This window comes from Loxodonta africana, chromosome 26, assembly GCF_030014295.1.
Source record: "Loxodonta africana isolate mLoxAfr1 chromosome 26, mLoxAfr1.hap2, whole genome shotgun sequence".
Classification (NCBI taxonomy): Eukaryota; Metazoa; Chordata; class Mammalia; order Proboscidea; family Elephantidae; genus Loxodonta; species Loxodonta africana.
In genome coordinates, this window is record NC_087367.1 from 6,959,227 (window position 1) to 6,972,829 (window position 13,603).

General features: G+C 44.7%; 1 protein-coding gene across 3 annotated transcripts in view; it reads left to right on the plus strand.

Annotated features, from left to right (window-relative positions):
- Positions 1-1,544: 1,544 nt before the first annotated feature.
- Positions 1,545-13,603, plus strand: part of RTN4 (reticulon 4) — a 72,364-nt gene continuing 60,305 nt past the window's right edge. The window contains exon 1 of one of the 3 annotated variants that reach the window (XM_064277082.1): positions 1,545-2,304. In XM_064277082.1, the coding sequence (XP_064133152.1) occupies positions 1,710-2,304 (595 nt within the window). In that variant the 5' untranslated portion in view covers positions 1,545-1,709. The remainder of the gene's footprint in view (positions 2,305-13,603) is intronic. The other 2 variants (XM_064277083.1, XM_064277084.1) reach the window with 2 other exon arrangements.

Sequence of the window (13,603 nt, forward strand, 5' to 3'; positions counted from 1 at the left end):
CAAGTTTCTGTAGTCACGTTGGAAACCCTGGCCGTGTAGTGGTTAAGAGCTACAGCTGCTAACCAAAGGGCTGGCAGTTTGAATCCACCAGGCGCTTCTCAGAAACCCTTTGGGGAAGTTCTACTCTGTCCTTTCCGTTGCTGAGTCAGGATTGACTTGATGTCAACGTTTTTTTTTTAATAGTCACATTAAAAAAGTAAAATGAAACAAGTGAGATTAATGGTATATTTTACTCATCCCAACATATCCAAAGTATTATCAATTTCAACCAAAATTAAAAAAATATATTTTATATATTTTTTGGGGAGGGGAGAGTAGTCTTTGAAATCTGGTGTGCATTTATGTTGACACAGCACATTTCGAGTGCTCTGAGCCACAAGTGACCCGGGGCTACAGCACTGGCCAGCGCAGGTCTAGAGCGAGCAACTTGAGAGCAGGTTATCCTCGTCTCTCCAGGGCCTCGCGGAGAAGGCATTGCAGAGAAAGGTGAAAGAATCCATAAACCTCCGGATGCTGATTCTTTTATGGTCTGCAACCACGTTCTCTAAACGTTCCAGTTTGGGGAAAAGAGGAATAAAGAGCAGACTCATTCTGGCATATCCAAGTAGTGTGTATCGGGCTTCCTGACTCCCAGAAAGCCTGAGTCATCCGAGATGTCGACGGACGAGCCCAAGGTGACTGGGGAGGTAACGCGAACCCCATTTGCCTTCCGAGGCGTTCTTTGTTTCCACTTCCCCCTCTTCCCCGTCTCTCTTCGGTGACTCATCCATCCACCATGTGAACGTCCAGCCACGGTGCCCAAAACCCTCCCGGAGGGAGATGAGCGGACCGCGAGGCCCTCCACCCCAGACGCCCCGATCCTCTGCTCGGCCCTATTTGCCTGCGTCATTCCAGGGCTGCAGTTCAGGCGGGGAGCGACCCTAACTGTCAAAACAAACTTCTTGGGGGGTGATGAGGTGGGTTGGGAATGTTAAGTTTGAAAAAAAGTCATCTTTTATTTCAAATTCTTTATCAATTGAATGTGTATTTAAATCACGAAGGCCTCCTTCCACACTATGGGTTTTTCCCTCTTTGGGGAGGAAAGTTTCCACACCGCGACCCCCGCCCAACAGGATAACGCCCTTCCGGTGGTGCGCCAGAAAGCCCTCCGACCCCTTCCGGTCCGCAGTCGGCTCCGGGTCGCTGGACTTGAACGACAAACCGACCTCCAACTACCGGGCAAGGCCGAGACCCCACCCAGTCGCCCATCCACCCAGGGTGGGGGTGGGGCTCCCAGCTCCAAACCCCGCCCACGGAACTCATGCCCAGCCGGTCAGAGAGAGGAAGTGCGCCAAGCCCCGCCCGCCGTCATCTCTTTCCCTTCCCGTTGGGCCGGCTGGTTGTCCATCTCGCCCATCTCGGCGCCGATTGGCCCTCTCCCTCCCGCGCCAGTCGCTGCCCCGCCCGGGGGGGAGGGTGAGTCACGCCAAAAGGGGCGGGGCGTCGGCTGGCCTCTCCTTGGTCGCCTGGGCGGCGGCGGCGGCAGCTGGGGACCGGGCGGCTGGCGCATCAGCGCGCGGAGGCAGGAGGCGCAGGCTCATTGTTCCGGGAGCCGTCGGCCCTGCAGCTCCCTCGGCTCGGTGGGCCCGGCCCGCTCCGTGCTCCCCGCCCCCACCAGCGCCGGCGCGCGGCGGCGGAGAAGCGGCAGCACCGTCTGCAGCCCGGCCGCCATGGAAGACCTGGACCAGTCGCCGCTGGTGTCCTCGTCGGCGGACACCCCGCCCCGGCCGCAGCCCCAGTTCAAGTACCAGTTCGTGCGGGAGCCGGAGGACGAGGAGGACGAGGAGGAGGAGGAGGACGAGGAGGACGAGGACGAGGACCTGGAGGAGCTGGAGGTGCTGGAGAGGAAGCCCGCCGCCGGGCTGGCGGCCGCCCCGGTGCCCGCCGCGCCGGTGCCCGCCCCGGCGCCCGCCCCGGCGCCCTCCGCCCCGGCGCCCGCCGCCCCCGCGCCCCTGCTGGACTTGGGGGATGACCTGGTGCCCCCGGCGCCCCGGGGCCCTCTGCCGGCCGCGCCCTCCGCCGCCCCCGAGCGCCCGGCGCCCTGGGACCCCAGCCCCGCGGCGGCCACGGTGCCCGCGCAGAGCCTGCCCGCGGCCGCAGCCTCGCCCTCCGCGCTCCCCGAGGACGACGAGCCCCCGGCCCGGCCGCCCCCTCCTCCCCCGGCCGGCATGAGCCCCCAGGCTGAGCCCGCGTGGACCCCGGCCCCCGCCGCGCCCCCCTCCACGCCGGCCGCGCCCAAGCGCAAGGGCTCCTCGGGCTCCGCGGGTGAGTGCCGCGCCCTCGCCCCTTTGTGTGCAGCTCCCGACGCGCGCCGGCCCGCCCTCCGGACCCCGGGGGGCTTTGTCTGCGGACGGGGGAGACGGGTGGGGCGCCGGGGAAGCCCGGCTTCATTGTCTGGCTGGGTTTCGGGGAGCACGTGCACCCCACCCGCTCCCGACCCTCCCTTCTCCCCTTCCTTCCCTCTGGTCCCCATTCCACTGCGTCCCCGAAGTGGGGCACGCGCCGTAGTGGGTGTGGGTGGAGGAACTGGGGTTGTGGACTCACTGGGCTGGCTTGGTGTCGGGATGGGCAGCCCTTGGCGCCCTAAGCTTTTAGGAAAGGCTTTTGTCTGCCCGTCTGGGAAAGGGTGCAGCTTCACTGCGGGACTGTTGTCATTCAGCCCAGGGCCCCCTTCCCACCCCCTCGCTAGTGTAGGCAGTCCCCCTGCGCTCCAGACTCCACACCCCACTTCTGCGCTAGTGGGGAGCTGGCCTCATGGAAAAAAACGTCCACACTGACCCAGCCGCAGTGTAGGGAGAGCGCCTCCAGTGGTGTGGTGTGGGGACAGTTGGGGAGGAGAGGGTTCTGGCCAAGCCTGCCACCGCCCAGTTTAGCAGGCTTGTGAGGTGGCGACTCCCCACCAGCTGAACTGAGCCTTCGAGACGCCATCTGGGCATTGTGGTCCGAGGGGGCGCAGTTCTGCCAGGCTCTCAGGGGGAGGGGGCATTGTTAGTGTGGACCGATTCGGCCTCGATGCACCATAATTTAAGGGGGTTGGGGAGACAGCAAAATGGTTGACATCCTTAAAGAAGAGGAAATCTGTAGATTCCTTGCTGGAACCCGGCCAGTTGGACTTGTGACAGATTCCCCATGAGGCTTAATGAAATATTTTGGTTAGATATACTATTTCTGAGAAGTTTTAGGTCACCAGTGATAAACCTGTATGGTCTCCAAGAGTTTTTAAATCTTAACTCGTATGCGTGGCTGATTGTATATTGTTATTATTTTTCAGAACATTGTTTTATTACTCTTTTCATCTTGGGAAGCTATTTAGGAAGAGAAAAAAAATCAAGCTTGTTAGAGACTGGGGGACTTGTTAGGTGCATTGCTCAGTAGGTTGTTCTTTTGGGACACAAAATGCCCTACCAGCTGTGTAACCTTTCTTTAGGTAAAAGGTCAAGAATCAGGTAGTATAAATGCTTGCTGAGAAATCTTCATAGCCTTGTAGAATTTTAGAAGTGAGTGGTCCATTTTCTAGAAAAAGAAAATCAGTTTGAGATCACACAATAGATTTTTTTTCTTCCAGTTCACTCCTATTCTTTCAGGGAAAGTAAGCCAAGTGCGACAATGCTTCTGAAATAACGTTTCAATATTGGCTGCCCCACAGCACTGCTCAGAAGGTCTTAGAAGATGAGAAGTAATTCAGTCTTTCCTTTTTTCTGTATCAAAAAGAAACACTTGAGGGAAAATGAGGTGATGGATAAAAATATAAAGCAGCGAGAAATTTGCAGAAAGGAAATGTAATCATTGACGAAAGCATACTGCCTTGTTATCTTGGATCCCCGAATAGGAACTGAGAGGAGAGTTCTGTTCTTTGACCAGTGGTGGTCCAGGAGGTAACTGCGTTCATTCTCTTAGAATCTTGACTGTTGGAACCCTAAACTTAGGAGATGAGAGAATACTGCCTTTCTTAGATGCAGGAACATGGTGGTTACAGTCATAGATAGCCATATCAATGAGTCTAGTCTTCCTAACACCGTTTTTCATTGGATCAGCAAATTATTGATTGCCTGACGAGATAGGCACTGTTCTGGGCTCCGAGGACCTAGCAAGAAGCAAGACGTGTGCCTGCCTGGGGGCAGGGTACAGAGAATAAACACGGATAAGAAACTTGAAATGGTGGTAAGTGCTATGAGGAAAATAAACTGGGTGACACCATGGAGAATGTTTAATTAGGATGTGTGAAATGTTCCAAGCAGCTCCTGGGGCAAAGGCTCTTGGATGCTTGAGAATCTGTAAGAAGGCTAGTGAGTAAAACCAGGGGGAGAGTGGTGTAAAAGGAGGGTGGAGAGGTGACTGGCACGCAGGTGCTTTTTGTTGTCTAACAGGCCATGGTAATAATTTGGTCTTTTTAAGCAAATACTGTTTATTTTAGAAATATGCTCCTGAAATTTAATTTTATTGTGATTTTGGAGCTAAAACATAGTTTTGAAGATTCAGAGGGCCTGTGCAGACTGATGTAGTAAAGACAACAACCACACATAAAAAAGCCCGTTGCCATCGAGTCTATACTGATTTACAGTGACCCTATCAAACAGAGTAGAGCTGCCCCACAGTTTCCAGGGAGCGGCTGGTGGATTCGAACTGCTGACCTTTTGGTTAGCTGTTGAGCTCTTAACCCCTGCACCACCAGGGCTCCAAGTAAAGACAAAGGGAGTGAGAAGTGTGCAGAGCGTGTTTGCAACGCAGAGCAGCCTGGTTTCTGTTACCGAGTATAGTAGATCGTGAAGTTTGTGAACATTGCCATTTGACAGTATTTTAGAGTAAATTCTGAGTTCCGTCAGTTGGTAAGTGGTCATTTTGCTGTTGACCATTGCGCAGCTGCTGTGCCTGGAGCACCCCCATTGCAGTGCATTAGCTCAGAAACAAGAAGAAAACCTCTCCTTCACGGGAGAACACTTGACTTCAAGTTAAAAAGGTGGTTGATTAACATAGGCCTGGAGGATATACGCAGGAAACTCTAGATAGAGACAGATTGGACAGAAGTGCTGACGTTACCTCTAAGGATGACTTTGAGCCAGTCTCTGGGTGAGTTGTAAACCAGTGTTAGTTAGGACTGAAAATCTGTGAGGGATCTTTAGTCCATGCTGTGCCATCCACAGTCGGTCTTTTTTTTTAAAGAAATTTTTTGATCGTACTTTAGATTAAGGTTTACAGAACAAACTGGTTTCGCATTAAACAATTAGTACACATTGTTTTTTGACATTGGTTACCAGCCCCACAACATGCCAACACCCTCACTTCTCAACCTTGGGTTCCCTGTTACCAGCTTTCCTGTCTCCTCCTGCCTTCTAGTCCTTGGGCTAGTGTGCCCCTTTAGTCTCATTTTGTTTTATGGGCCTGTCTAATCTTTTGTTGTAGGGTGAGCCTCAGGAGTGACTTCATTACTGAGCTAAAAGGGTGTCCAGGGACCATACTCCCAGGGTTTCTTCAGTCTCTGTCAGGCCAGTAAGTCTGGTCTTTTTTGTGAGTTTGAATTTTGTTCTCTGTTTTTCTCCAGCTCTGTCCGGGACCCTCTGTTGTGATCCCTGTCAGAGCAGTTGGTGGTCGCAGCCAGGCACCATCTAGTTGTGCTGGACTCAGTCTGGTGGAGGCTGTGGGAGTTGTGATCCATTAGCCCTTTGGACTAATCTTTCCCCCATGTCTTCAGTTTTCTTCATTCTCCCTTGTTCCTGATGGAGTGAAACTGGTGGAGTATCTTAGATGGCTCCACAGTTGACCTTGCTTTTGGTAGTTTATATTAGGAAACCAAAAACGTTTTTATTGTTGTTGTTTCTGAAATATACTTACTGGTTTTCACCCGTTTTCTGAATTACTGCTGTAGGCATTAGGAAGCCATTGAAGTTTGATTGACCTGAGATACGGCCTTATGAAAGAAGTGTTAGAAAAAGGAATTGTGACGACGATATTCAAGATAGGTTGGGAAGAACAGGAGAACTATTTAGAAAGCATTTGTAGTAGATCTGAGAGAGGTGAGGAGGACCCGAACTGGTTGATTACTAGTTTATTCAGTGGAAATGGAATAGAAGGGAGAAATATAAGAGACTTTAAGAAGCAATACTGTAAGAAGTATCTCTAAGTTAATTAGAAACAGAGCTTTGAACAGGTTTGAACCGTTTTAGTCATGGCCGACAGAGGGAAGCTGGAAGAGACCCGAATTTTTAAAACTTGGGTGAACCGGAGTGATAACTGGACAGCGAGAAACTGTGAGTTGAAGTCCTGGAATGGGAGACTGGGAAGAGGTGTGGTAGCCCTTTCAGGAGCTGATGTGGGCGATTGGATTACTGGTAGGACTGTGGAGAGCGACACAGTCAAAGAGGCGCAGTTGGCCGTCATCTTTGAACTGGGCAGCGTTGTGGACTCTGCTCAGAATCTAGTGGCCAAGAGATTTGGTTGCTATGCAGCTCGTACTCTAATAGGGAGATTAAGTTTCTAGCGGAGCTTGCACCTGTAATTTTTCCCATTCCAGTTATTGTTCTGGTTCATCCAAATTTAAAAAATTTGGACCTGCTCTGGTGTCACTTTCTCGGCTATGACTGAACTGGGCAGAACTGGTTCGAAGCCCTGGTTAGAAATACTCTTGTGGTTGACTGCAGTTCCTTATTTTTATAGTTAGGTTACAAAGAGGTTTTTAAGAAAGAAGAATTGATAGAACTCGGAGGCCATGAGTATAAATACAAAGAAAAGAACGTTAGTGGTTTTTCAGTCCGTTTCACAGACTGTCCAAAACTGTTAGTTGCAGTGGAAATTTGTGTAGAATTGAACATTACTCCTAAGTGTAGGTACGGCTTGGGGCTTTTAAAAATTACTAGGTTTTTTTAATCATAAAGGCATTTACTATATAATCATTTATGTCGGCATAGGAGCACATAGTAGAAATTGTAAAAGATTTTGAGAGACATGTGGCTTAAATCTTCAGTGTCAGTCCTTAATATAAATTATAGCCCAAGTGAACAGCGATGTGACAGTTCCAGGAAATGCGTGCCTCCAAAAGACAGGGATGTCACGCCCTTTTATTTTTATCTAGGACAGCAAGAAATAGAAGTGATGAAATCTTAAAGAGTCTGAATGATTTCTCTTGTTAAGCCATTTCAAATTTTCTGACTAGGAAAAAAAGCTGGGAACAAGCGGTGTGCTCCTTGTAGACAGAGTGCATTATGTCTCAGACTAGCTCCTAGGAAGCTCACTGTCAAACCTGTGGCCCTTTTTAGTAATTCACTGGCTTCCGCAGCTCCTTTTTGAATTGAGATGAATATGTGTGCAACCTTTGATAAGCTTCTAATTATGTGGTATTGACTGTTGTATTCAGTGAACATGTGACTCAGCAGTCTTTCAGTGTAAAGTTAGAAGATTTCATATGGTATGTAAAACACTTCTATAATGGAGCATATCATCTATTGTCCAATGATTAGCTGTTTTTTGTGTAGTTATTTTCGTAATATACCTAAAAGCAATACATTTGAAAGCCCCAATTTAGATGGTATGTTTTTAAAGGTGCTTTTCTAGCCCAATATAAAGTACCAACCAAATGAGTGATTTATCTTAATGCTCCCCTAGAACCTCAAATTAAATGAAGGTTAAATGTTGTAGATACACTGTACTAACAGTACAGTCTTGGGGACTTTTTTTTGTTCCCGTTTCTAAATATAGGCTTTGGAGGGTCCCTCTTGGGGTAGCAGCAGCAGAGATGGGCGCTGTAATTGCAGAGCCGTAGCTCATCAGCCACCTTAAGTGGATGAGTGTGACCTTTCTGGCTTGCTAGTGTAGGGGACAGACGTGCAGAATGGGGGGACCTGGCATTACCGAGGCGAAGGTCTTCTGAGACTTATGCCAGCAGCATCTTTTTCAGCCCTAAAGGAGGGTTTAGTCCCCAGCTGACAGTGAGGTTCTGTTCCAACAACTCTGTCCTAAGTTGTTTCTGACGTAAGTTGAGTACCTCACTTTTTTTAGTTTTCATTATTGCCTTTTACTATTAGTATCTTTATAAATCTGATCTTTATTTGTCTCTGGGGGTTGGCTTGAGCATGATAACATTGTATGTAGTACATATTACTAATGATAAGATGTACCCCAAAAACAGTGGTCATAAGTGCAGCTTGTCGTAACTCGAATGTGTCGTAAGTTGGGAACTACCTGTACCGTATGAAGCTGTTCTCTGCTTTGCTTTTCACTACAGCATATCTTGGAGATCACTCTGTATCAGTCCTGAGTAATTTCTTTTTTTCAACAGCTGCAGAGAATTCTGTAGATGTACCATATTTTATTTAACCAGTCCCTTATTGATGTTTTATTTAGGTTGTTCTCATCTTTTTCTGTTCCAAATAATTTTGCTGTGAACACCGTTATATAAACGTCTTTGCAAGTGCATGATATTATACACCCACTCCTCATTTATCAACTCTTGTTATCTGACATTTTGCATTTAAGACAATAGTAAAAAATCCACTTTCTGACCATGTTGGACATTAACGACGTACGTCTGGCGGTAATGAACCCTGAGGTGCGAGACAAGAGTAACGCTGGCTGTGATGGTTAGGGTGATGTGTCAGCTTGGCTGAGTGATGATAATTCTTAGTGGTTTGGCAGCTGTCGATGATGTAATTTGATAGTTATGTTAATGATATAGTCATTCTCCATTTTGTGAACTGATGTGATCATCTTCCATTTTTGCCTAACAACCTGGTCTTTGGAATCTAACCATGTTGCAAAGTGAGGAGTGGGTGTATGTGTTGTAGGATAAATTCATACAGGTGAAGTTACTGGTTCACGAGATACCAAAACCAAAACGAAACCCACTGCCATCGAGTCGATTCCGACTCATAGCCACCCTATAGGACAGAGTAGAACTGCCTGATAGAGTTTCCAAGGAGCTCCTGGCGGATATGAACTGCCAACCTCTTGGTTAGTAGCCGTAGCACTTAGCCACTACATCACCAGGGTTTCTGGTTCACGGGATATGCATGTTCAAAATTTTTGATAGATGAGGCCAAATTTTCCTACAAACAGGTTCTTCTGACCTATATTCCTACCAACAATGTGTTGAAGTACCTTTACCCCTGTGTTTTACCAGCACAGTGTGTTGGTAAATGAGTTAATAGCTTAGCAAATTGTTCTTTTAATTTATGTTTTAGACTATTTTTTTCATGGGCTCGTTGTTAGCTGCCTTCAAGTCAGCCCCAACAAACAGCAAGCCCATGCACAACAGAACAAACTGCTGCCTGGTCCTGAGCCATCCCCGTGGTCGGTTGTGGATAGTACCGTTGTGATCCATAGGGTTTTCATTGGCTGATTTTCAGACGTAAATCACCAGGCCTTTCTTCCTAGTCTCTCTTAGTCTGGAGGCTCCACAGAAGCCTGTTTAGCATCATAGCAACGTTTGAGCTCCACTGACAGATGAGTGGTTGCTACGCAGGAGCTGCACTGGCCAGGAATTGATCTTAGGTCTTCGTCATGGAAGGCAAGAATTCTGTCACTGAAGCAATGATTTTTTTTTAATCATGGCTTTTGCCTGCTCCTTTTGGGGGTGTTGTCTTATAGGGGAAACCCTGGTGGCGTAGTAGTTAAGAGCTGTGGCTGCTAACCAAAAGGTCGGCAGTTCAAATCCACCAGGGTGCTCCTTGGAAACCTTATGGGGCGGTTCTACTCTGTCCTATAGGGTTGCTATGAGTCAGAATCAACTCAGTGGCAGTGGATGGTGGTCTTACAGCTATTGTATGGAAACTAGCCTTGTGTCCTTTATCTTAAAAACATTTTTTTCTGATTTGTTATTTGTATTTTGACTCTGTGGTGTGTTTTTCTGTGTAGAAATTTTTTTTATGGAGTCAGGTTTATTGTTTTGTGACTTCTGAGTTTTGTGCAGTTCTTAGAAAAGACTTCTCTAAGATTTTAAGTTACTCCCATACTTTCTTCTAGTACTTTTATAATTTTTATAGTTTCATTTTAACATTTAATCCTTTGATTGTCTGTAGCATATTTGATACTGAGTGAAGTAAGGATATACTTTTATTTCTCAAGATGATTCCCCACTTGTCCCAACACCCAAACAGCTTTTTACTGTTTTGTGGTATTTTGAAATACCACTTTTATCGTATACGGGTAGTATGGGTGAAATACCATTTATTTGTCTGTTCATACACAGGTATCAAACATTTTTAATTGCTATAACTTTTAAATAAGATACTGCCTGGCAGGGCTTTTTCAAAATTACTTTGCCTGGCTGTCTGTGTGTATATATTTTTCTACCTGATTTTTAAAATTGGCTTATCTAGTCCCCTTTCCCTCTGTTGGAATTTTATTGTGGTACATTGCATTTATGGGTTAGTTTACGGAGTATGGATATATTTTTAATACTGATATTTACATTTTTCTACACACATGGTTTTTGTTGGCATGTGTATTTTTTTTTAAAGATTTCCCTTAAAATTATGTGAGATACAGACCTTAAAAATAAATGTCTAGTATTCTAGCCTGTTTAATAGGAAACACTTGGAATACTGAGTTATACAGATATTTGACCATTTGGCTCTGTCTTTTCAATTATATAACAGACTGGAAAAGAAAGATAAGTCTTCCTGCTTTTTCATTTCCAAAACAATTTCTTTGTTTTGAGAAAGTCAGAAATTTTCTCTATACGCCTGCAGTAGAAGCTGCAGCTCCCAAATATTGGAGCATCTTTTTATCAGTCTCTGAATCCCTTACTTAGGCGGCCCTCAAGTTTTAAAAAGTTATTTCTTTAATGGTTTGTGCTTCCATTGATAGAATTGTTACTATAGATAAAGATTTATAAAGTTTTCTTGTTCAAACAGACTTGGCAGCTGGCTGGTATATTGGTGGCCCCTTGGAGGTTCAATTTTAATTAAGAAAAAGTTGGGATCTTTTTTTTTTTTTAAACCAGGCTTAGGGCTAGATATGGAGCAAAAGGATGAATAGAGTTTGTCCTTATGAGAGGGACATGAAACAGGGAAAAAACATAAGCACTTAGATGTATTTTCTGCTGTATTAAAACCAGACGAGTCTTGTGGTTGTACTCAAAGTACAGTCACATGTTTACATACCTGTGAACTGCTTTTGTGAAAAGGGCTTGGGTCTGCCTGCACATTTTTCTCCCTAACTTTACAAGTTCACTGAGCACATTTTGTAGTGACAAGATGATGTTAAACATGAATCCAATAATTAAAAACTTTCCAGGACATTCTTTTGTCAGAAGAGTGTTAAAAGTAGCTTTTAGAAACAACAGATTGTTGTTGGTACTAAAGTGAAACATCATAAATGTGAATAATATTGAAGAAGCCTTCATTTATCAGTTTTTTCTTTTATGGTTAGTGCTTTCTGTGCCCTGTTTAAGACATCTTTACCTACGTCAAGGTTGTGAAGACATTCTATGTTTTTTTCTAGAAGCTCTATGGTTTTAGCTTTTATGTTTACATCTATGATCTGTGTTAATTTTTGTGCATGGTATGAGCTACAGGTTCAGATTTACTTTTTTTCACATAGATATCCAGCTGTCCCAGTACATGTTTAAAATAAAAAAAAACTTTTCCTATTTGATTGCTTCAGTGCTCATGTTAAAAATCAATTGACCATATAAGAGTGTCTATTTGTGTACTTTTGTTTTGTTCCATTGATTTATCTATGCTTATGCTGATACCAGACTGTTTTAATTACTATAGTTTTACAAGTTTGATCTTTTTCAAAATTGTTTTGCCTCTACTAGGTCCTTTTTGTTTCCAAATAAGTTTTAGAATCAGCTTGTTAATTTGTACAAAATGCCTGCTGGGAGTTTGGTTGGGATTGCATTGAGCCTCTAGTTAAGCATGGGGAGAATTGTCATCTTAGGGTCTAAGACTTTAACTTATTTCCAGCTAGTAAGTTAGCCTGCCGTAGTTACATGAATGTTGGCAGAAAACACAAGATGCCTGGGTCAGAGAAAGGATTTTACTGTATAGACAGAGTATTAGCATTTTGGGGCATGTTTCCTCAGCCCCATTTCTCACAGGGCAACATGAAGAGGGCTAGGTAACACCTGTATGTACAGTGGGTTGCATTACAGGAGAGGAACCCCGAGCTTAGGAAACCTGAGTCTTTTATGCTGCATAGTAAGTAAGCCTGCCCATTGCCCCAGAAGGAGACACTGGTTTTCAAGATTGTTCGTTATGCAAACATGTTTAAAAAGTCAGGAACAAAGGCAATGCCTCTGCTTGCAAGATGTGCAGAAAACCAGAGAAACTCATAGAGAAACTGTCTCTTGACATTCAGTTAAGTCTTTCCATCCATGAACATGGTATATCTTCATAGTTCAGGTCTCCGTTTATTTCTCTCAGCAGTGTTTTATACTTGTTAGCATAGAGGTTTGGTACATCTTTTGTTATATTTTTCCCCAGCTATTTTGGCTTTTGTTGTTATTGTAAATGATATTTTTTAAAAAGTCCTTTTCCATTTGTTATTTACTCCTATATGGAAATACAGTTGATTTTTGTTATACTGTCTTTATATCTATCCTACACCCTTACTTAATTCACATTCACTTGTTAGTTCTAGTAGAATTTTTATTATTCCTTTGGATTTTCTAACTGCACAGACCTGTTATCGGCAATTAAGATGGTTTTACTTTTCCCTTTTGATCTTTATGCTACAGATGTCGCAAGAGTGGATTCCATGCCTTCATCTGGATCTTGAATAGAAGTGTTTAGTCTTTCACTGTTAAGTATGATTAAAAAAAAAAAAAAGATAGCTGTATATTTTTCCTAAATGCCCTGACCCTTAGGTTGGAATTGACTCTATGGTAGCTAACAGCCATGTTCCCAGTTGGCTGAGTATATCTGTGATAATGCATGTTGAATTTTGTGAGATGCCTTTTGGCATTAATTGAGGTGATCCTGTGGTAAAATTATTTTAGTTTGTTAATAGGGTGAATTTCATTGTTTGGTTTTGAATGTTGAATCAGCCTTGCATTCTGGGGATAAACTCCACTTGGTAGTGACTATCCTTTTTATGAATCAGTAGATTAAATTTACTAACATCTTGTTAAAGATTTTTGCTTGTATGTTCGTGAGGAATGTTTCTTGTGATTTTTTTTTTATTGTCTGGTTACGATATTAATGCACACGTCTGTGAAAAATTTTAGGAAGTATTTGCTCTTCCTTTATCTGCTAAAAGAGTTTGTGTAATCTTGGTACTGCTTTTCCTTAGATGTTTTATAGAATCCGAGCCATCTGGGCCTGGAAGTTTCTTTACAGAGAAGGTTTTAAATTACAGACATAGTTTATTTAAGTGATATGGTGCTATTCAGATATTCTGTTTCTGCTTGTGTCAGTTTTGGTAATTTGTGTCTTTCAAGGAATTTGTCCATTTTATGTTGGTGAACGAGCACCAAGGAATTTATTTACTCATCTAGGTTGTCTGATTTACTGGCATAAAGTGTTCATAATATTCTCTTATGTTTTTAGGACCCTCTTTTATTTGATAGGAGCCCCGGTGGTGCAGTAGTTCAAGCGCTTGGCTGCTAACCGAAAGGTCGGTGGTTTGG